The sequence below is a fragment of the Arachis stenosperma genome, chromosome 8 (genome assembly GCF_014773155.1).
Source record: "Arachis stenosperma cultivar V10309 chromosome 8, arast.V10309.gnm1.PFL2, whole genome shotgun sequence".
Taxonomy (NCBI): domain Eukaryota; kingdom Viridiplantae; phylum Streptophyta; class Magnoliopsida; order Fabales; family Fabaceae; genus Arachis; species Arachis stenosperma.
The window spans coordinates 19,078,064-19,099,365 of NC_080384.1; the positions used below are offsets into that span (position 1 = coordinate 19,078,064).

At 38.0% G+C, this 21,302-nt stretch overlaps 1 protein-coding gene across 1 annotated transcript; it reads left to right on the plus strand.

Moving 5' to 3' along the window:
• Window positions 1–1,726: 1,726 nt before the first annotated feature.
• On the plus strand, window positions 1,727–5,358 carry LOC130944689 (receptor protein-tyrosine kinase CEPR1). Its single transcript, XM_057873147.1, has 3 exons — window positions 1,727–2,709; window positions 2,780–4,342; window positions 4,792–5,358. The coding sequence occupies exons 1-3, from the start codon at window positions 1,812–1,814 to the stop codon at window positions 5,160–5,162; spliced, it is 2,832 nt and encodes a 943-aa protein (XP_057729130.1). The 5' UTR covers window positions 1,727–1,811; the 3' UTR covers window positions 5,163–5,358.
• The last annotated feature ends 15,944 nt before the right edge of the window (window positions 5,359–21,302 follow it).

Here is a 21,302-nt window from a genome sequence, read left to right on the forward strand (position 1 = left end):
TCATGGCATTTCGAGTTTGCAGGAGGATATCACATAACTAATTCTACTATTAATTGTACATTCATAGTTAATTCTAATTGTAACAAACTTAATATTGTTAGAGAATAAATTTGTAATTATAGAATCACAACTGTAATTGGTTCTTTGTGATAGAATTTGTTAGAAGTGAGACAAAAATTGTACATTGTATAAATAAGTACAGTAGCTTATAAATTTTTTGAGATTGATTCATTCAATAAAAAATCACCTTTACCAAATTCCTTTTTCTTCTCTCGTTCATCTCTCTCAGCTCTATGATACACACGAAGAAACATCTCTCTTAGCTCACTTTTAACAGAAAAATTAAAAAAAATAATAATGAAAGAAACAAAAATAACGAGAAGGATGAATTTGGCATCCAGAATGAACATGCATGGTCCCCCATCTCTCTCTATATCTTGATCAGATATATAGAATATGGCCCCATGCTTTTCATGCAAACCATTCTAAAAACACAATCCAACCAATCAGGATTTAAATTTCTCTAGCAATGCAAAGTTGGAAGAAAAAGAAAAAGAAAAAAAGAAAACGAATATTTCATGAAAAGATAAAATAAAATAGATAGAAAGACAATAATGAGAGAAATTGTCCTTACGTGTCACGCCATTTGAAGGAGAAGCCCCCATATTATTGGCATACAATTTATTTATTGTTATTTTTTAACATGCAATACATTATGATGTGGTAAAGGAATCAATTGTCATAAAATAAAGTAAAATAAAATAAATTCTTATAATGTGGGGAATATCTTTACCTATTATATGCATATGTATTTTTTTTTTGGTGACTATATGCATATGTATTTAAAACTAAGTGGAGTTTACTGCACACAAATTAGAGATATTGAAGGATATATGAAATAATCAAGTGGAGTTCACTATGCAAGACATTATCAACTACTTTTTTTGACGAATAACTGGTTTAATTTGTATATTATTTTGGAAATTCTAATATTTAAGTCTGTAATAGTTTAAAATGTATAAAAATTAAAGATATATAGATATTTAGATATGTGCAAATCCTTTTATTTATAGCATTTAAACGTCTTTAAAAAAAAAAATATTTTGAGTGTTTTTATCGAAGTGCTCTCCTCTAACTATAGCTATATGTTCGCAGATATTTGAATCTAAAATGGGTGTGAACTAGTTAGTTATTACTAGCACAGTAGCACTTGTCTTGAACATACAGTGATAGACTTTGGTTTAATTTGTTTAGAGAAATTTTGAAAATAAAAAATATAAAAGATGGTTCATGAGCAGGAGCACTTTTAACTTTTAAGTGCATTTGTTCCTCTATATCTTTCTTTATTATTGAAGTCAGATACGCCATACATATATTTGCATTTCGGCTATAGGTTGGGAATCCCTGTGAAAGAGATAGATCATGGCACCAGGTAGAAGCTCAAACCCAAAAGATAAATTTAATAACTATTTTTCTTCTAAAAAAAAAGTGGTCAGTACGTATAACATGTACAGTATCAGATGCAGTTCTACTCTACAAAGTTGCATTCATAATTTCATATGAAAAGATAATAATAATTAAAAAACAATTTATTCAAATTTAACTATTCTTACTCACAAGAAGTGGTTAGTGGAGTATAATAAACAGATAAAGCATCTTTACCCAATGATATCTATGTAAGTTCTGTTCACTTCACCCTCTTCCAGTAGCACAAGAACCTCTTCATTTTATATACTCTTAACCTCATCATCCTTCTCCTTACAACACCAATAACAAACCCTTCAATTCAAAAAAAAAAAAAAGAAAAGAAAATGGATCGTCCATTCATTCTCTTTGTTATTGGAGTCATGTTTGTGTTTTCATCATCAGAAGGTGCTACAACCACAAACCAGTCTGAATTTTTCAGCCTCATGAAGGCTTCTCTCTCAGGAAACTGGAATACTTACAACAACAACAACCAAGGTGTCTGCAAGTTAAGAGGAGTGACATGCAACGAAGAAGGTGACGTGACCATTCTCGACCTCACAAGCTGGTCATCACTCTCCGGAAACTTCCCTTCGGGTCTATGCAATTACCTTCCTAACTTACAAGTCCTTCGCATGGGTTATACTAAGTTCAAGTTCCCCACAGAATCCATAACCAACTGCTCCAACTTGCAAGAACTCAACATGAACCACATGTTCCTATCAGCAAAACTCCCTGACTTTTCGCCATTGAAGAACCTCAGAGTCCTCGACTTGTCCTATAACCTCTTCAAAGGAGACTTCCCCATGTCCGTCTTCAACCTCTCCAACCTCGAGATCCTCAACTTCAACGAGAACCCAGGCTTCAACTTCTGGAAGCTTCCGGAAACCTTTAACTTCAAGAAGCTCAACTCCATGGTTTTAACAACTTGCTCTTTGCATGGCCAGATCCCTGCCGCGTTAGGGAACTTAACGACGCTCGTTGATCTTGAACTCAGTGGAAACCTCTTCACCGGACAAATTCCCAGGGAGCTTGGCCTTCTGAAGAATCTTCAGGAGCTTGAGCTTTACTATAACTACCACCTCGTCGGAAACATACCTGAGGAGCTCGGGAATCTAACGGAGCTAACAGATTTGGACATGTCCGTCAACAAGCTAACCGGAAAAATCCCTGCTTCCATTTGTAAGCTTCCAAAGCTTCAAGTTCTTCAGCTCTACAACAACAGCCTCGTCGGAGAGATACCAGGTGATGATTGATGCCTTCATTTTTTTACGTACTCAATGCTTATATATATCTGATTCATATCCATTTGTAGGTGAGTTAGAGAACTCAACTGCGTTGAGGCTCTTGTCGCTTTACGACAACTTCTTGAACGGAACGGTGCCGGAAAAGCTAGGACAATTCTCCCGCATGGAGGTTCTGGATTTGTCGGAGAACAGCCTCTCCGGTCCGTTGCCGACGGAAGTTTGCAAGGGAGGTAAGCTGTTATACTTTCTTGTACTGGATAACAACTTGTCTGGCGTGATACCTGACGGTTACGCTAACTGCATGATGCTGTTACGGTTCCGCGTGAGTAACAATCGGTTACAGGGCCCGATTCCCGAGGGCCTGCTGAGCTTGCCACACGTGTCAATCGTTGATTTGAGCAGCAACAACCTGAGCGGCGTGATTCCGGAGATTAACGGTAATTCAAGAAACCTCTCGGAGCTCTTCCTACAGAGGAACATGATATCCGGTGTGATACCCGCGTCCATTTCACGCGCTCCAAACCTCGTGAAGATTGATTTCAGTTGTAACCGTCTCTCTGGTCCCATTCCTTTCCAGATCGGAAACCTGAGGAAGCTGAATTTGCTTATGCTGCAAGGGAACAAGTTGACTGACTCCATTCCAAGTTCGCTTTCTTCTCTCTCATCGCTCAACCTTCTAGATCTTTCTAACAACCTTCTCACCGGTTCCATTCCGGAGAGCCTCTCTGTTTTGCTTCCCAACTCTATCAATTTCTCACACAATCTTCTCTCTGGTCCAATTCCTCCCAAACTCATCAAAGGAGGATTGGTCGAAAGCTTTTCCGGGAACCCTGGATTGTGTGTTCTTCCATCCTCTAACTCCTCTAATCAAAACTTTCCTCTCTGTAATTCGCACCAGTACAAGAGCAAGAGACTCAACACTGTTTGGGTGGCTGCGATTTCCGTGTTTTTGATCCTTGTTGGAGCCATGCTGTTCTTGAAACGCAGATGCAGCAAGGAAACAGCTGCAGTTGAACACGACGAGACGCTTTCTTCGTCGTTCTTCTCTTACGATGTGAAGAGCTTCCATAGGATTACTTTCGATCAAAGAGAGATAATTGAGTCGTTGGTGGACAAGAACATAATGGGGCATGGAGGGTCAGGGACGGTGTACAAAATCGAGCTAAAGAGCGGTGATGTTGTGGCAGTTAAGAGACTGTGGAGCACGAAATCTAAAGATCGGTTAGTTGTGGATAAAGCATTGAAGGCGGAGGTGGAGACATTAGGGAGCATAAGGCACAAGAACATAGTGAAACTCTATTGTTGCTTCTCTAGTATGGATTGCAGCTTGCTTGTTTATGAATACATGCCTAATGGCAACTTGTGGGACGCGCTTCACAAAGGTTGGATCCATTTGGATTGGCCTACACGCTACCAGATTGCGCTTGGGATCGCTCAGGGGCTCTCCTACCTTCACCATGATTTGGTTTTTCCGGTCATACATAGGGATATCAAGTCCACTAACATTCTCTTGGATGTTGATAACCATCCTAAGGTTGCAGATTTTGGAATTGCTAAGGTTTTGCAAGCTAGAGGAGCCAAGGATTCTACCACTACTGTTATTGCTGGAACTTATGGTTACTTAGCCCCAGGTATATTACTAATTTCACCTAAATTATCATGATTTTCTCTTTGAGAAGTGCTAGGAGCAGCAAGTTAATTATAGTTTTTTTTAATGCGAAATTAATAGTTAAATACTAATCTAGTAAAACATGTTAAATCATCTATCAATTTCGCTTGAAGATAATTATAGGTGAATTTCCACTTTTGATAATATCTCTATTATCTTATCTTAGTATTTATGTGTTTTATTTTAAATTTTGTTTTGTTATCAAAGTGTGATTATTATTGTTCTTGTTACTTTAGTATAAGCATGCATTGATTGTTTATAGCAAAGAGGTTTTTGTGAAGGTAAAGTACTTGTTGAATAATATATACCTTTCTACCACATGAATATAAGTAGTAGAATACATAGGATTTGGTGAGATAGGTCATGTGGTAACTCCTCTACCATAACTTTAATTGTGCTCTTGTTTCACAGAATATGCATATTCACCAAGGGCCACAACAAAGTGTGATGTGTACAGTTTCGGTGTGATTCTAATGGAGCTTCTAACTGGGAGAAAGCCGGTGGAGGCTGAATTTGGAGAGAACAGGAACATAGTATTTTGGGTCTCAAACAAAGTTGAAGGCAAAGAAGGTGCAAGACCAAGTGAAGTTTTTGATCCAAGATTATCAAATTCATTCATAGATGACATGATTAAGGTTCTTAGGATTGCGATTAGGTGCACCTACAAAGCACCATCTAGTAGACCAACCATGAAGGAGGTTGTTGAGCTTCTCATTGAGGCAGAGCCATGCAAGTTGGCATCAAATAATGTCACCATAATAAAGAAACCATATGAAGTATAGTTTGATAAAGCAAGTTTAAAGGGGGTAAGATATTAAAGGAGCATGCATATGATTATGATATATAGTAGTTTAGATAAGCTAAGACTTTGTAGAGAAAAACATGTTACAATGATAATCCTTTTCCTAGACAAGTAGTTTTGTAGATTCTATCTTTTGACTTCACTTTCTGATATATATAATAATAATATTTTGAATTTTGACTGTTGTAAAAAACAAAAATGGAAGTGAGGTTGATATCCATGATTTTATCGTAATGCAATAGTATCCATGTATTATAAAGGTCCACCCTTTAAATAATTCACCAACTTGTGCATTGTGCGAACTTTTGTTTTTTTCTCTCTTTAATTTTTATCATTAGATTTTATTTTATTTTGGGTGATGCAAGATGGCTCCAATAAAAGGGGCATATATGTTGATGAGGACCAGAAGGATGTGATTCGCATGTTGTAGCTTTTTTTTTTAATATATATATATATTTGATGAAAATGGGTTTCTGATTCTGAATACAATATTAAGCCATGATTTGTGTTTTGGAGGGGCCCCTTAACAAAGCAATCCACTGGGGGAAAAAAAAGATGAATGGGGTTTTGGATGATTGATTTGATGAGAGCATCTTGTCTTCCATTTTAGCTGTGGAAAGGAGAAGAAATAAAGAAAGCAATATGATTTAAAAGCTTTTTTTCTTTTTCTCTCTTGTATGTGCTTCTTCTTTTATTCTAGTTGTGTTTGATTGTATTGTTAGAAATGAAGCCTAGTGATGGGGAGGCATCAACCATGTTTAACCGTAGGTAGTGAGCCACTCACAAGTTGAATAATGCTCCCTTCATTAATTTATTAAGAATATTAAGGGTGTCATTAGTTGAAATGAAATCATTACCTAATAATTTAAGTTCATCAAGCTAAGTGATAGGTAACTTTCCTCTTTTTTTTTCCCAACAGTTTCGAGTTTGAATATTAAAGAAAAAAAAAACTCATATTAAAAAGAATATAAATTTTCAAATCAAAATATTTTTTTAATAAGACGTAGATAGGAAAAACAAAGGCCAAAAAAAGAAATCATGGCTCTAACACAAAAACTAATTAGACAGAGAATATTAAGTTAATGATGATATGACAATACATAGAATCCCAATAACACCAAAAGCCACTAGTATGAAAAAGAAGAGGAGAATCGAATCAAACTCCTAATTATTAATTATTTACTTCATATATATACAACTACATATACCTATATTGGTACATAACAAGATATATATATATATGTGTGTGTGTGTGTGGTTACTGATAAGGGGCGAAAGATAAATAAGAACATAATGATTGAAATTAAATAAAAATTAATTTAAAATTAAAAAAAAGTTAAAAAATTAAATACAAAGAGAATTAATATATTTTTATTTATTTTTTGTGTAATAAAAAAAGGACTTAATTTAGGACAATTTATCAAAATAAATAATTTGGGTTTTAATTTTACCAGAATACATACTTTACAAAACGGATACCAAAATACATTTTTTTCACAAACTATGTAAATCGCTAACAAATGAACGTAATTCGGGGTTTGGCTTTGTGTGTGAATTACAAACATGCATAAATTACTATACTTTTCGCATCTACGTCTCTTCATCTTCTTACTCTGCATCATCATGCATAACTATGGCCCTGGCATTAGTCTCACTCTATTGCTTATTCTCCCATCATACTCTCAAATTCTCAGGCTATTCCGTTTTTTTTTTTTTTATATATTCTTTTTGTTAATTTTTCTAGTGATCTTTTTTATTATTTTGTTTCATTTTTATCAAAAGATCAATATTTTTTACTTTGGAATATTGTGTTTATTTATTTATTTTTATTTTTATTTTTATTTTTTGTGCGGATTATGTCTTCTCTAATTATTGGCTCATTTTATTGGTTAAATTTTCTGTCATTTGATCAAAAGAATCTCAATAATGCTCGTGTCTTCTTTCAAGTTTAAGAACAATTTATTTTTATATAATATCAAACATGAAATAAATTACAATCTTAAAATAATTAATTGCATTTATATAAATCAACTATTAAAAAATAAAACTCGTAATATTCATCATAATTCTTTTAATTCAGATCGTACCAGGACTAAAAAAAATTTAACAAATTGAAAATATTTTTATTATATACCAGCTAAACATATTTTTATTATTTTCAACATTTAGAAATACGCTATCTTTAAAAAAGATTAAATGTAAAAAATTGAAAAAAAAAACGAAATCTAAACTTGTTCGTAACAACCCCTTCTCTCTTTTCACGATGATATGTCAGATATGGACAAAGCACTGAAGCTGGTGAAAACTATGCTAAGTTTAAAGGTCTAGGTTAGAAAAATGTTTAACCGGAACAAAAAACACATGTACACAGAAATCGCCATATCCCTGCCGCAATTTCTAGCCATTTGCATATCAACATAAACTGCTGTAGCTTGTAGAGGTGTAGCGGTTTATGCACGTTTGCAATTCACACACAATAGCCTTATGTAGATTATGTGCAGTTTGGCTTCGAACGTAATCCCTGAGACCTATAGTGGTTTACATTCATTTATAAACTGTGGGTCCTATCGCGGTTTATATAGTTTATGGAAAAAAAATGCATTTTGGTATTCGTTTTGCAAGATGTGTATTCTGATAAAATTGGAAGTAAAATTATTTATTTTAGTAAATTGTCCCTTAATTTAATTTTTCTTAGACTATAATTTTAAAATTAAATCGAAAAAAATCACTTAATTTTCTATTCAATTTTTCAATGTAACAAAAAAAAGAACTTATTCATTCTCATTTGTTCACGTTATGATTTTATCACGAAACTAAAAAAAAAAAATTTGACACCTCTAATCATTCTAAAATAACTACAATAGTTTAAGAAATATTTATAATTTTATATTAAATTAAAATAAAAAATTTAAATTTATTAACATAAAATTTAATCTATTAATTAAATAAATAAAATTAAAATATATAAAATTAAATAACTTAATACTTAAAAATATAAATTAATAATTATTAAATAATTCTTAAACTCTATGCCGAAACACGCATCAATAACTAAAACTCTAAATACAGAATTGTTACGGTGGGTAACCGGAGATTGATGGGTTGGATGGAATTGGTTGGCCCAAATGTGTGAAGGAGGAGGATTCCAAATAGATCTGCAACTCGGGAGGCTCCGTCCGACTTGTTTGTGCGAGGAGATGGGGGTGGTACCTGCAAAGACACTCCGATGCCTAAGTTAGCAAGAGTGTGAGCAGGTCTAGAGAGTATTGGACTTAGAGATACCTGAGGAGTGTCAGTGTATTTATAGCGGTGAACCAATAACCACCGTTGGAATAGTGCCATATTTTTAGGGTGTTAACCGTCCCATTATCTTAGGGAGGTTAAGATATGGCTCGTGGAAGTGGTTAAAGAGATTCTAGGGGCAGTTACTCATTTGAATGGGTGTTTATCCGCCATCTAATCTCGTGCCCGACTTCTTTAGAACAGGTCGTGGTGAATACCGACTTCATAGGATGAAGATTGATACTGGTGAGGCCCAACCCTCTGGATTAGGTCTTTTGCTTGATCCTGGGCCTTTATTATTGGGCCAGGGTATGAACAGTGCCCCTACTCGAGCCCAATTTTTTCAAGATTTGGGTTCGAGTATTCTGCTCGGGGTCGTAGCCGACTTGTTGGAGGACCGACGTGATTTTCTGAAACCGACGTGATTTTTCGTGTCCTTTTGGTTCTGACAGTTACGTCTAATCAAGCGTCGTGTCCGTTAGGGATGTGCGTAGGTCTTGGTAACGGTGCATTCTCATTAATGACTACCCCGCTTTTACCATTATGCCCCTTAGCATGTTTATAAATACTTTTCCTCTCTTTCATTTTTTCGTTTCTGCAATTTTTCAAATTTCTTCTTTCTTCGTTCGTGCTGCATTCTTGTGTTTCGGAGACTTCTGCTTCTTCCAACCTTCAGTTTTGGACAAAGGTTAGGTTTTCTTCTTTCGTAACATGCTTTGTGTTTGCATGCTTTTATTTTGTAGATAGATAGGTTGGTTTGTAGATTTTGGTTCCGTATCTCCTCTCTTTAGAGACTATGTTTTTTATTTTCCTGTTCTTTTTCTTTTGTAGGTTTTTGTCACCCTTTATAAGAAAAAGAAATGGCTTTCGTAGATGTTCTTTCTCAATGGGTTGATGTCACGGTCCTAGGGGAGGAACCCTTGGTTGATGCTGAGTTTATTACCCATCTTCGTACTCACCACAGAATTTGTACTTTTGAGGAGGACGAGCCAAAGTATGAGTTGGTAGTCCCGGGTCCAGAAGACCGGGTTTGTTTTGGGAGGGCCAATGAGGCGGCCCCTCATTTTTTCTTTATGTATGAATGTATGATCACCCGTTTGGGTGTTTTTCTTCCTTTTTCGAATTTTGAGATGTCTGTTTTGCACCACTGTCGAGTTGTCCCTACCCAGCTTCACCCCAATTCTTGGAATTTTCTGAAAATTTACCAATTTATAAGCCACGCTTTGGACTTTTCGACCTCTTTGAGAATTTTCTTTTATCTTTTCCACATGACTAAGCCCTTCAGTGGGCTAAATAACAAGCAACAATGGGTGTCTTTCCGAGCCATACAAGGTCGGAGAATTTTCACCCTTTTTGACGAATCCTTCCACGACTTCAAAAATTATTTTTTCAAAGTGCAAGCTGTTGAGGGTCACCACCCCTTTTTCTTGGATGAGAATTCTTCCCCTCGCTTTCCCCTCTATTGGTTGGAGGCCTCCCCCTGTGAGAAGTACGGTCTGGACGACCTGGATGAGGTGGAGGCGGCCATTGTGGGGTTTTTCCGAGAAGTGTGGGGGAGAGCCCCATACTTGGATACTAGGAAATTCCTCCAGGGATCGCCGACTTTTGTTCGGTCGCAACTAGGTAGCTTATATATATATATATATATATATATATATATATATATTCCTTACTTCCGACTTATATCTGCCGTTTTTGAGGTAATGACGACTTGTTGTTTTTGCTATTTGTTTCTTTTGCAGATATGGCAAGGAAGAATGCTCAAGAATCTTACCAGAGAGTTCAGGAGGCTAAAGCAATGTCTCGGGCCAGGGCTGGTGGCACCAGGGCAATCATCTCTCCTCCTCCTCCTCCTCCTCCTTAGAACGTGGGGACTCCCTCTCAGCCCATTGTGATTTCTTCTTCAGCTTTATCTCGGCCGCTCCCCTCCGCCCGACTTCTTTCTGAGCCAGAGAAGAAGAAGCGAAGACTTTAGAGTCTGGCTCTTCTTTCGATGGTGGGGTTAAGGCGGATGCTCTTGCATTCGTCCGAAAGAACATCTATCCTCATATAAGTATGGATGATGTTTCTGTTCGAAACCACCTCACCACTCTGGCTGAGGAGAGTTTTAGGGCGGCAGGTGTTTGTGGCAAGCTTTTGGATATTTTTTAGAAGACTCCTCTCAGCTCTTTGGGGTTAACCTCAAAGGTTGAGGAGCTGGAGGGGAGGCTTCTTTCTTATCAGGAGCATGAGAGGGAGTTGAAGGAGGAGGTCGCCAAGCTGAGGGCGGAGAGAGATAGCCTTCGGGAGAAGGAGAGTAAGTTGCGAGCCCAATGCAACATGGAGGCGAGTTTGAGGAAGACAGCACAGGAGAGTTATCAGAGTTTATTTCAAGATCTTGTGTCTGTGAAGAAAGATTTGCTGAACTCTCGAAATGCGTATGCCGAGTTGGAGGACTCTGTCGCTGATGGTGCTGAGGAGGCTTGGAGGATTTTCAAGAAGCAGGTCGGAGTTATTGCTCCTGACTTGGATCTTTCTCCTCTAGATCCAGACAAGGTCGTCATTGATGGTGCTATTGTGGATCCTCCTGCCCCCGTAATCGTTTCCGAGTCAGAATTGAAGACTCGGGGGCAGAGGATTATTGAGTCCCCTCCTCGTTCCAAGGACGCTTCGAGTTCTTCTGTTGTTCCTCCGACTTCCTCTTCATCTCCCGTGGTTGCCTCTCTTCCTTATCCTGGTGGCGCTCTTCCTGACTTTAGTGGTGGTGATCCGTCTACTCCTCTGCAGAAATAACTTTTTTATGGCTATATGGGGGCTCGGCCTGTGAGTCCCCCCTTTTTTAAACTCTTTGTTTGTTGGTGGCGTTTGGACGATTTCTTTTAGCCTTTTAAGGCCGTAAACAAAATATTTTAAAAGTACCCTTTTTAATAAGGGTTTTAACTTAACAAAATAAATACCCTTTTTTGGATAAGGGTTTAAGTTACCTTATGCGTGTATGCTTTTCTGATTTTTCGAAGTCCCCTTGATCTTTTTCTAAAAACCTTTCTCTTTGGCTTGCCTGTTTTTCTGAGCCCTTTTGTTTAAGGACTTTTTGACAGCCTTTAATCTCTTTTTTGTTATCCCTTATACTCAACTTTGTTTTATTGAGTTCTTATGACTTAGGTTATTTTTGCGATTCGTTTTCTTTTCTACTCGGTTTTTTCCTTTCGACTTATGAGTCGGGATGTTCCCGAGTTCTTTACGATCAACTTTTATAACCTCATTACACCGACTTGTACCTCGTCATTTTATCCTGACGACCATCTAGGTCGGTTCATGGGATTTTCACGTTTTGTCGAGTTTAAGTCGGCGCGTTTCGTAGAAAGACTTAGAAAATAGAAAGGAGTTTATAAGAGATATTGTAAATGAAAAAAGATCTTTATTGATTGGGGAGGTACCTTCTTGCTACTAAGGGTTTTTAATAGCCTTTTTTCCCTTAGCCTCTACTATGATGCCTCGTTAAAAACCCTTCTCCAGAAAAAACCCTTTGATTTTGGGAAAAAATCATGAAGTTGGGAAAAGAGTACATTAGGGAGTAGAGTTCGCTTTTTAACTGTAGTACCTTTTCATATTACAAGCATGCCACGACCTTGAGAACTCAGTGCCGTTCAGGTCGGTTACTTTATAATAACATTTTCCTAAAACTTCATTGACTTTGTATGGTCCCTTCCAATTAGCAGCGAGTTTTCCTTCCCCTGATTTGTTGACTCCAATGTCGTTTCTGATTAAGACCAAGTCATTCGGGGCAAATGTTCTTCGAATGACTTTTTTGTTGTACCTTGTAGTCATCCTTTGCTTCAATACTGCTTCTCTTATCTGGGCATCTTCTCGGACTTCGGGGAGCAAGTCGAGCTCCTCTTTATGCCCCTGTATGTTTCCGATCTCGTCATGGAGAATTACCCTTGGGCTTTGTTCATTGATTTCTATTGGTATCATTGCTTCTACGCCATAGACTAGTCGGAAGGGCGTTTCTCCAGTGGCGGATTGGGGCATTGTCCTGTAAGCCCATAGCACTTGGGGGAGCTCTTCAGCCCAAGCTCCTTTTGCTTCTTGTAATCTTTTCTTTAGCCCTGCCAGTATGACTTTGTTGGCTGCCTTGGCTTGCCCATTGGCTTGCGGGTGCTCCACCGAGGTGAACTGATGTTTGATTTTCATACTGGCTACTAAGCTTCTGAAGGTAGAATCGGTGAATTGGGTTCCATTATCTGTAGTAATGGAATAAGGTATCTCATATCTTGTGATGATATTTTTGTAGAAGAACCTCCGACTTCTTTGAGCGGTGATGGTGACCAATGATTCTGCTTCTATCCACTTTGTGAAGTAATCTATTCCCACGATCAGGTATTTGATTTGTCCTGGCGCTTGGGGAAAAGGGCCTAACAAATCCATTCCCCATTTTGCAAAGAGTCATGGAGAAGTGATACTGATGAGCTCTTCTGGTGGAGCCACGTTGAAATTTGCATGCATCTGACATGGTTGACACTTTTTCACAAATTCTGTGGCATCTTTCTGCAAGGTCGGCCAGTAGAATCCAGCTCGGATTACTTTCCTGGCTAGTGACCTTGCTCCGAGATGGTTTCCGCAGATCCCACTATGTACTTCCTCCAATACCTCGGCAGTTCTTGAGGTCGGTACACACTTTAATAATGGTGTTGATATCCCCCTTCTGTAGAGAATATTTCTCACCAAGGTGTAGTGTTGTGCTTCCCTTCGGATCTTTTTAGCCTCTTTCTCCTCTTTAGGGAGGATGTCGAATTTCATGTATTCGACCAAGGGGTTCATCCATCCGAGGTTTAAACCGACTACCTCAAGTACTTCTTGTTTGTCTTCTATTTTTACTACTGAGGGTTCCTGGAGGGTTTCTTGGATCAGACTTCTGTTGTTCCCTCCTGGCTTGGTACTTGCTAACTTGGATAGGGCGTCCGCTCTGCTGTTCAGATCCCGAGTTATGTGTTTAACCTCGGTTTCTGCAAAGCGCCCAAGGTGCTCCAGAGTTTTCTCCAAGTACCTCTTCATATTTGGGTCCTTTGCCTGATACTCTCCACTTATCTGGGAGGTCACCACTTGTGAGTCGCTGTATATCATCACCTTTGTAGCACCGACTTCTTCTGCCAGCTTTAATCCAGCAATCAAGGCTTCAGACTCTACCTGATTATTTGAAGCTGGAAATTCAAATTTTAGGGAAACCTCTATCTGGGTTCCTCTTTCATCTACCAATATTATGCCTGCGCCGATTCCTATTTTGTTGGAGGATCCGTCTACATAGAGTTCTCATGTAGTTGGTTTTTCCTCCTGATCCCCTGCGTATTCTGCAAGAAAGTCGGCGAGGCATTGGGCTTTGATCGCCGTCCGAGTTTCATATCTTAAGTCGAACTCGGAGAGCTCTATTGCCCATTGAACCATTTTCCCTGCAACATCCGTCTTTTGGAGGATTTACTTCATGGGTTGGTTCGTACGGACTCTTATTGTGTGAGCCTGAAAGTAAGGTCGTAGCTTTCGTGAGGCTATTACTAAGGAGTAGGCAAACTTCTCTAGTTTGTCGTATCTTAGCTCAGAGCCTTGTAGAACTTTACTGATGAAATAAACTGGATGTTGTCCGACCTCATCTTCTCTTATCAGGGCTGATGAGACAGCCTTGTCCGCTACAGATAAGTATAGGACGAGGTCTTTTCCAGATACTGGTCGGGTCAGAATAGGAGGTTGGCTTAAAAACTTTTTGAACTCCTGGAACGCCTCCTCGCATTCAGGAGTCCATTCAAACTGACATCCCTTTCTCAATAAGGAGAACAGTGGAAGGGATTTTAGTACCGATCCTGTCAAAAATCTGGAGAGGGCTGCAAGTCGGCCATTCAGCTGCTGGACTTCTCTCAAACAAGTCGGGCTTTTCATCTCTAGGATGGCTTTACACTTATCGGGATTGGCTTCGATCCCTCTTTGTGTTAGCATGAATCCTAGAAATTTCCCTGCCTCCACCGCAAAGGCGCACTTTGCGGGATTTAGTCTCATCCCGTGCAGCCTTATGGTGTCAAAGACTTGTGAGAGGTCTGACAGGAGGTCGACTTCTTTCTTGGTCTTTACCAGCATGTCGTCGACGTATACTTCCATTAGACTCCCAAGGTGAGAGGAAAACACTTTATTCATCAACCTTTGATATGTGGCTCCTGAATTCTTTAATTCGAATGGCATGACCACGTAGCAGAAAATAGCTCTGGGTGTGATGAATGATGTTTTCTCCTGGTCTGGCTCATACATTGGGATTTGATTATATCCCGAGTAGGCGTCCATAAATGATAAGTATTGATACCCCGAGCTGGAGTCCACTAGGGTATCAATACTTGGCAATGGATAAGGGTCCTTGGGACATGCCTTATTTAAGTCGGTATAGTCGACACACATTCTCCATTTGCCATTCTGTTTTTTGACTAGCACTACATTGGCTAGCCATGTTGGGTACTTGACTTCTCTGATGAAGCCATCTTCCAGGAGCGTCTGCACTTGTTCTTCTACTATTAGGGCTCGTTCTGGGCCGAGCTTGCGTCTTCTTTGTTGTGCAGGTCGGGATCCCGGATAAACCGAGAGCTTGTGGGACATGAGCTCGGGGTCTATCCCAGGCATGTCAGAGGCCTTTCAGGCGAAGAGGTCGGAGTTATCTCTTAGGAGCTTAGTCAATTCTTGTTTTAGGGTTTCCCCTAGGTTGGCTCCTATATGAGTATTTTTCCCTTCCTCTTTACCGACCTGTATCTCCTCGGTTTTTCCTCCCGGTTATGGTCGCAGCTCTTCTCTGGCCCTTGCACCGCCGAGCTCTATTGTGTGAACTTCTCTGCCCTTTCCTCTCAGATTTAGGCTTTCATTGTAGCATTTTCTTGCCAACTTTTGATCCCCTCTTACCGTTGCTATCCCTGCTGAGGTCGGGAATTTCATGCAAAGGTGAGGAGTGGATACCACGGCTCCGAGTCGATTAAGGGTAGCTCTGCCGATTAAAGCATTATATGCTGACCCCACATCAATGACTATGAAGTCTATACTCAGAGTCTTTGATTTTTCCCCTTTTCCAAAAATGGTGTGGAGGGGCAAAAATTCCAGTGGTTTTATTGGCGTGTCCCCTAATCCGTATAGGGTGTCGGGGTAGGCTCTTAATTCTTTCTCATCCAACTCTAACTTGTCAAAAGCGGGCTTAAAAAGGATGTCTGCTGAGCTTCCTTGGTCTACTGGGGTTCTGTGGAGATGGGCATTCGCCAGGATCATAGTTATTACTACTGGATCATCGTGTCCAGGGATTATTCCTTGCCCATCTTCATTTGTGAATGAAATGGTAGGGAGGTCGGATGACTCTTCTCCGACCTGGTAGACTCTTTTGAGATGTCTTTTGCGAGAGGATTTGGTGAGTCCCCCTCCCGCGAACCCTCCTGAGATCATATGGATATGTCTCTCTGGAGTCTACGGCGGTGGGTCTCTTCTATCCATATCGTCTCGCTTTCTCTTTTCATGACCGTCCGACCTTTCTATGAGATATCTATCAAGCCGACCATCCCTAGCCAGCTTTTCTATCACATTTTTAAGGTCGTAACAGTCGTTTGTGGAGTGACCATATATTTTATGGTACTCACAGTAATCGCTGCGGCTCCCCCCTTTTTTATTTTTAATGGGTCTAGGGGGTGGCAGTCTTTCAGTGTTACAAATCTCTCTGTATACATCCACTATAGAAACTTTCAGAGGAGTATAAGAGTGATATTTCCTTGGTCTCTCGAGACCGAGTTCTTCCTTTTTCTTGGTTTCCCTTTCCCTCTCTTTTTGTTGAGGGAGGGGGCCCAGGTCGCCAACTCAGGTCTCTCAACTTAGCGTTTTCCTCCATATTGATGTACTTTTCAGCTCTTTCCTATACATCACTTAGAGAAACGGGGTGTCTTTTAGATATGGATTGTGAGAAGGGACCTTCTCTGAGTCCATTGACTAACCCCATTATGACTGCCTCTGTGGGCAGGTCTTGAATCTCTAAACACGCTTTATTGAACCTTTCCATATAGGCTCGTAAGGATTCTCCGACCTCCTATTTTATTCCCAGGAGGCTCGGTGCATGTTTTACTTTGTCTTTCTGGATAGAGAACCTCATCAAAAACTTCCTTGAGAGGTCTTCAAAGCTAGTAACCGACCTCGGGGGGAGGCTATCGAACCACTTCATCGCTGCTTTCGATAGAGTGGTCGGGAAAGCTTTGCATCGCGTGGCGTCGGAAGCATCGGCTAGGTACATCCGACTTTTGAAATTGCTCAGGTGATGCTTTGGATCCGTGGTTCCGTCATAGAGGTCCATATCAGGGCTTTTGAAGTTCCTTGGAACTTTTGCCCTCATTATGTCCTCGCTGAAAGGGTCTTCCCCTCCTAAGGGCGGCTCTTCTCGTTCGCCACGGGAGTTGCGACCTTTGAGGGAGGATTCTAACGTTAAGAGTTTTCTTTCTAACTCTTTTCGTCGTTCCATCTCCTCTTTTAGGTTCTTTTCAGTTTTCTTTTGTCGCTCCCGTTCTTGTTCTAACTGTTCCAGGCGACTGTGGACTAATCCCATGAGTTCAGTTACATGAGGTGGTCCCTCTTTCTCTGATTCGCGCCCTTCTGAAGAGTTTACCTTCGGATTTTTTACTCCGGAGGTACCTTCCCTGTGTTGATCATTAATTTCCTGTTGGAGGGTGAAGTCCGCATCGTTATTGCCTGTGTCCAGATTCCCTTGTTCAGAATCTGTCTCCACATGACCTTTTTCGTGGGATCTGTCCGCCATCAGTGGTTAATCTCTCGGGTCCCCGGCAACGGCGCCAATGTTACGGTGGGTAACCGGAGATTGATGGGCTGGATGGAATTGGTTGGCCCAAATGTGTGAAGGAGGAGGATTCCGAATGGATCTGCAACTCGGGAGGCTCCGTCCGACTTGTTTGTGCGAGGAGATGGGGGTGGTACCTGCAAAGACACTCCGATGCCTAAGTTAGCAAGAGTGTGAGCAGGTCTAGAGAGTATTGGACTTAAAGATACCTGAGGGGTGTCAGTGTATTTATAGCGGTGAACCAATAACCATCATTGGAGTAGTGCCATATTTTTAGGGTGTTAACCGTCCCATTATCTTAGGGAGGTTAAGATATGGCTCGTGGAAGTGGTTAGAGAGATTCTAGGGGCAGTTACTCATTTGAATGAGTGTTTATCCGCCAGCTAATCTCGTGTCCGACTTCTTTAGAACAGGTCGTGGTGAGTACCGACTTCATAGGATGAAGATTGATACTGGTGAGGCCTAACCCTCTGGATTAGGTCTTTTGTTTGATCCTGGATCTTTATTATTGGGTCAGGGTATGAACAAGAATAATAACAATAATCATAATAATATGACGAAGCTCTAAAAAAGACAAATTTAGTGTATATAGAGAAGAATACGAAACAAAAATAACAAAGAACAGTTGCACATGGTTGTTCCCTTGTATACAAAAATGTATGCATATTAAACAGTCACACGTGTATGTTCAAAAACATGTATATATGATGATGTGCATTATGAGTGGTAAGAAGAACGAGATTCACATAACCACAATAACAAGAACAACATTTTTTCTTTAGCATGGTGGAGAGTCCATAAGGAAAAGAAGAGAAAAAAAAAAGCAAGAAGGTTCGATAAAGAAAGAATAGTTTACTTAAATGATAAGGCATTAAGGCACAAGGCATCAACTTGGAAAGCATGCAAATTTCAGGACAGGTATGTCCTCAACATAAGTACAATAATATGTATAATGACTAATGAGGACTAAAAAAGGGAAAAGGACTTCTGAGATTTAAAAATAATAATAATAATTAAAAAAAACAATATGCATATTCTGTATTTAGATTTTATTGGCTCAGTGTGCTAAAAAAACAAATAAAAGGTAAGAAAAAGTCAGAAGTATATATGTCTTGATCTCTTCTTTCTTTTTTTCCCTCTCAAGTTTCATTGTCATAAGACCCGAACAGAGAGGACTTTCAGTGAATCAAGCAGTCACTCTAATAAAAAGTAATTGATTTTTGCAACTATATTACACACAAACAAAAAATTAATTATGGTGTGTGTATATATTTATATTCATAAAAAAATTATTTATATTTCTATAAAAATATTTTATTGATTGTTCTAACGATCAATTATACTATCCAAAAAAAAAAAGTATAAAGTATCATGTACATAAATAGTGTATTTTTTGTAAAGTTTAACTAACATATGTTCTTAGAGTACTTATTAATGGAAGGTTTAATTTTTTTTAATAAATACAAAATAAATATATTAAATATTTATATTTTTATATTTTCAATAAAAGATTTTTATTTATAATTTTAACATGTAACTTTAAAACATAAGAGATAAAAATTGGTGTGTTTATAAAATATTTTTGTTGTTGTTTGTTAGAACAATACAAAATTGTCCCCCTACAACAAGAAATTTGTTTAGTAATTTAATTAAGGGTTTTGTTAGGTAGATAATGATTTTTGTGAATAGAGGCCTGCTACACATACAAGTCTTTTGGCTTACAAGTTATACAAGTTGCTCCAAGTCCAAGAAAAAAACACGCGTTCTTTCAATAACACGTTTACTCTTCATCTTCTTCCTCAATCAAAACACAAACCATCAAGAGAAAAAACATGCGCCCCTTCCACAACACGTTCACTCTTCCTCTTCTTCCACAATCAAAATGCAAACCATCAAGATTCAAGGGACATTCAAAACAAACTACTACGATTCTGCAGAAACGTTCCAACTCCTCGCAAAGAGTAGAAGAAATTAAGAAGAAAAGATACAAATCTCCATCAAAAATCACCAGAAAAAAGGAAGAAACATTATTCAAGGTATTGTTTTACTGTTCTTCTAGGTTTTTCTTCTAGATTGTCTTTGCCATGTGTCTCATCCTTAACCAGCAAAATATTAAAAGATTTCAAGAAGAAATATACTGTCTCTCCCTGTTTTGGGTGTATTTCTTAAATCTTTTAGGTGTATTTCTGTAACCGTTTGTGTGTATTTCTGTAATCGTTTGGGTGTATTTATGTAATCGTTTGGGTGTATTCCTGAAGTTTCATTATCTTCAAAACAATTTCAAAGCTTGATTTCAGAAATCATGAAAATTGAAAAAAACGAAGTAAAGAGAGAACGCATGAAGGAGATCCAACAAATTTGGCAAGAAACTCGAAAAAAGAAACGAAATCTTTTAAAAAATGGAAGTTATATATTTGTGCGTTAATTGATTTGAATTGATTTAAAATTCTGTTAAAAAGGCACATAACAAGCAGCGCGTTTAATGGGTGGGTTCGTTAAGACTTGTAAAACTTGTAAACACTTGTATGTAGAGATTAATCCTTGTGAATAATGTCAACAATAGATTCTAGAATCGGCCCAATAAAATAAAAAAAACACTCCATTTTCAAATTATTCCATAAACTCTAACATTAGGATAACCATCCGTATACCTAATGAATTGAATATCCACCCATTATTAATTGTGCATGAATAAAACCATCCAATTAAAAATAATGAACATAATTATCTGTATGCCTATTAAATAGAACATCTGACATATTTATTATTAACATCATTTAGTATTTTCATTGTCTACTTATACTTTTTCTTTAATTAATTGAATAATCGATCAGATATATTATGTGTGTACTATTCAGCATTATTCAGAAACTGTGCATTATCAGACAAATAAAAATGTTGCACTATAAAAGACAATAATTGTCAACTAGACCAGTAACACACAAAATATATTACTACTAATATGCTACATTCATTATGTCATTATCTTTTTCTATGGTACTACATATATATAATAAGTGTATCCCCAGTTCCCCACCAAGGTCTAGTATCAAGGTTAAGACAAATTTAATTTAACTTGGCCATTAATAATTTCAAGTTCCAATGACTAGTAATCAATGTGATATTTGTTGACATTATTGGGAACATTACCAATATTGAGCACTTTTGGAAAATCAAGATGCCAAGTGTGGTGCTCACTGCTCACATCTTGGAGAGGTATACATATATGACTTTATCTATCACACATGTTAAAGTTATAAAACAAGAAAATTTTTATTAAAATATTAAAAATTTAAATTTTTAATATATTTATTTTATATTTATTAAATAAAAATTTTAAAAATTTTTACCGGTTTATTATATATCTTTAAGGCACATGTTAATTAAATTCTACATATATAAAGTAAAATAAATTAATGGCGCACCCACGTGGAGATAAGAGTTAAGGTGGGAGTCTAAACTATACCATAGGTCATTTTTTACATAGAGAGAGATAAATTATTAATTTTTAATTTATTTATTTAAGATGTTATATTAACATATTTTAAATATTTATTTAAGATGTTATATTAATATATTTTAAATCAGGAAAAACCAAGAAGGGAACAAGAAGCAAAATCCTTCAGATTTCTAGCTCCTTGGGTTTTGCACGAAAATTACAATTGCATGGTTAAAAATAGCTGGCTGAAGGAGGATGAATTTTTACATAATATAGCCAGCTTTGTTGAGAAAGCTAAGATTTTGAATAGAGAAGTTTTTGGGCATGTCTTTAAGAAGAAGCAACGCATCCTTCTTAGGCTGGAGGGCGTTAATAATAAACGCTCCTTCAATCATAACCCGTTCTTGGAGAAATTACAAAAAGATTTGTGGAAAGAGTATGAAGTTATTGCTGCCCAGGAGGAAACTTATTGGCAGCAAATGTTGAGATGTGATGTTATCAAATTTGGGGATAAAAATTCTAAGTACTTTCACTTGACGGCGAATGGGAGAAGGAAGAGAAATAAAATTACAGCT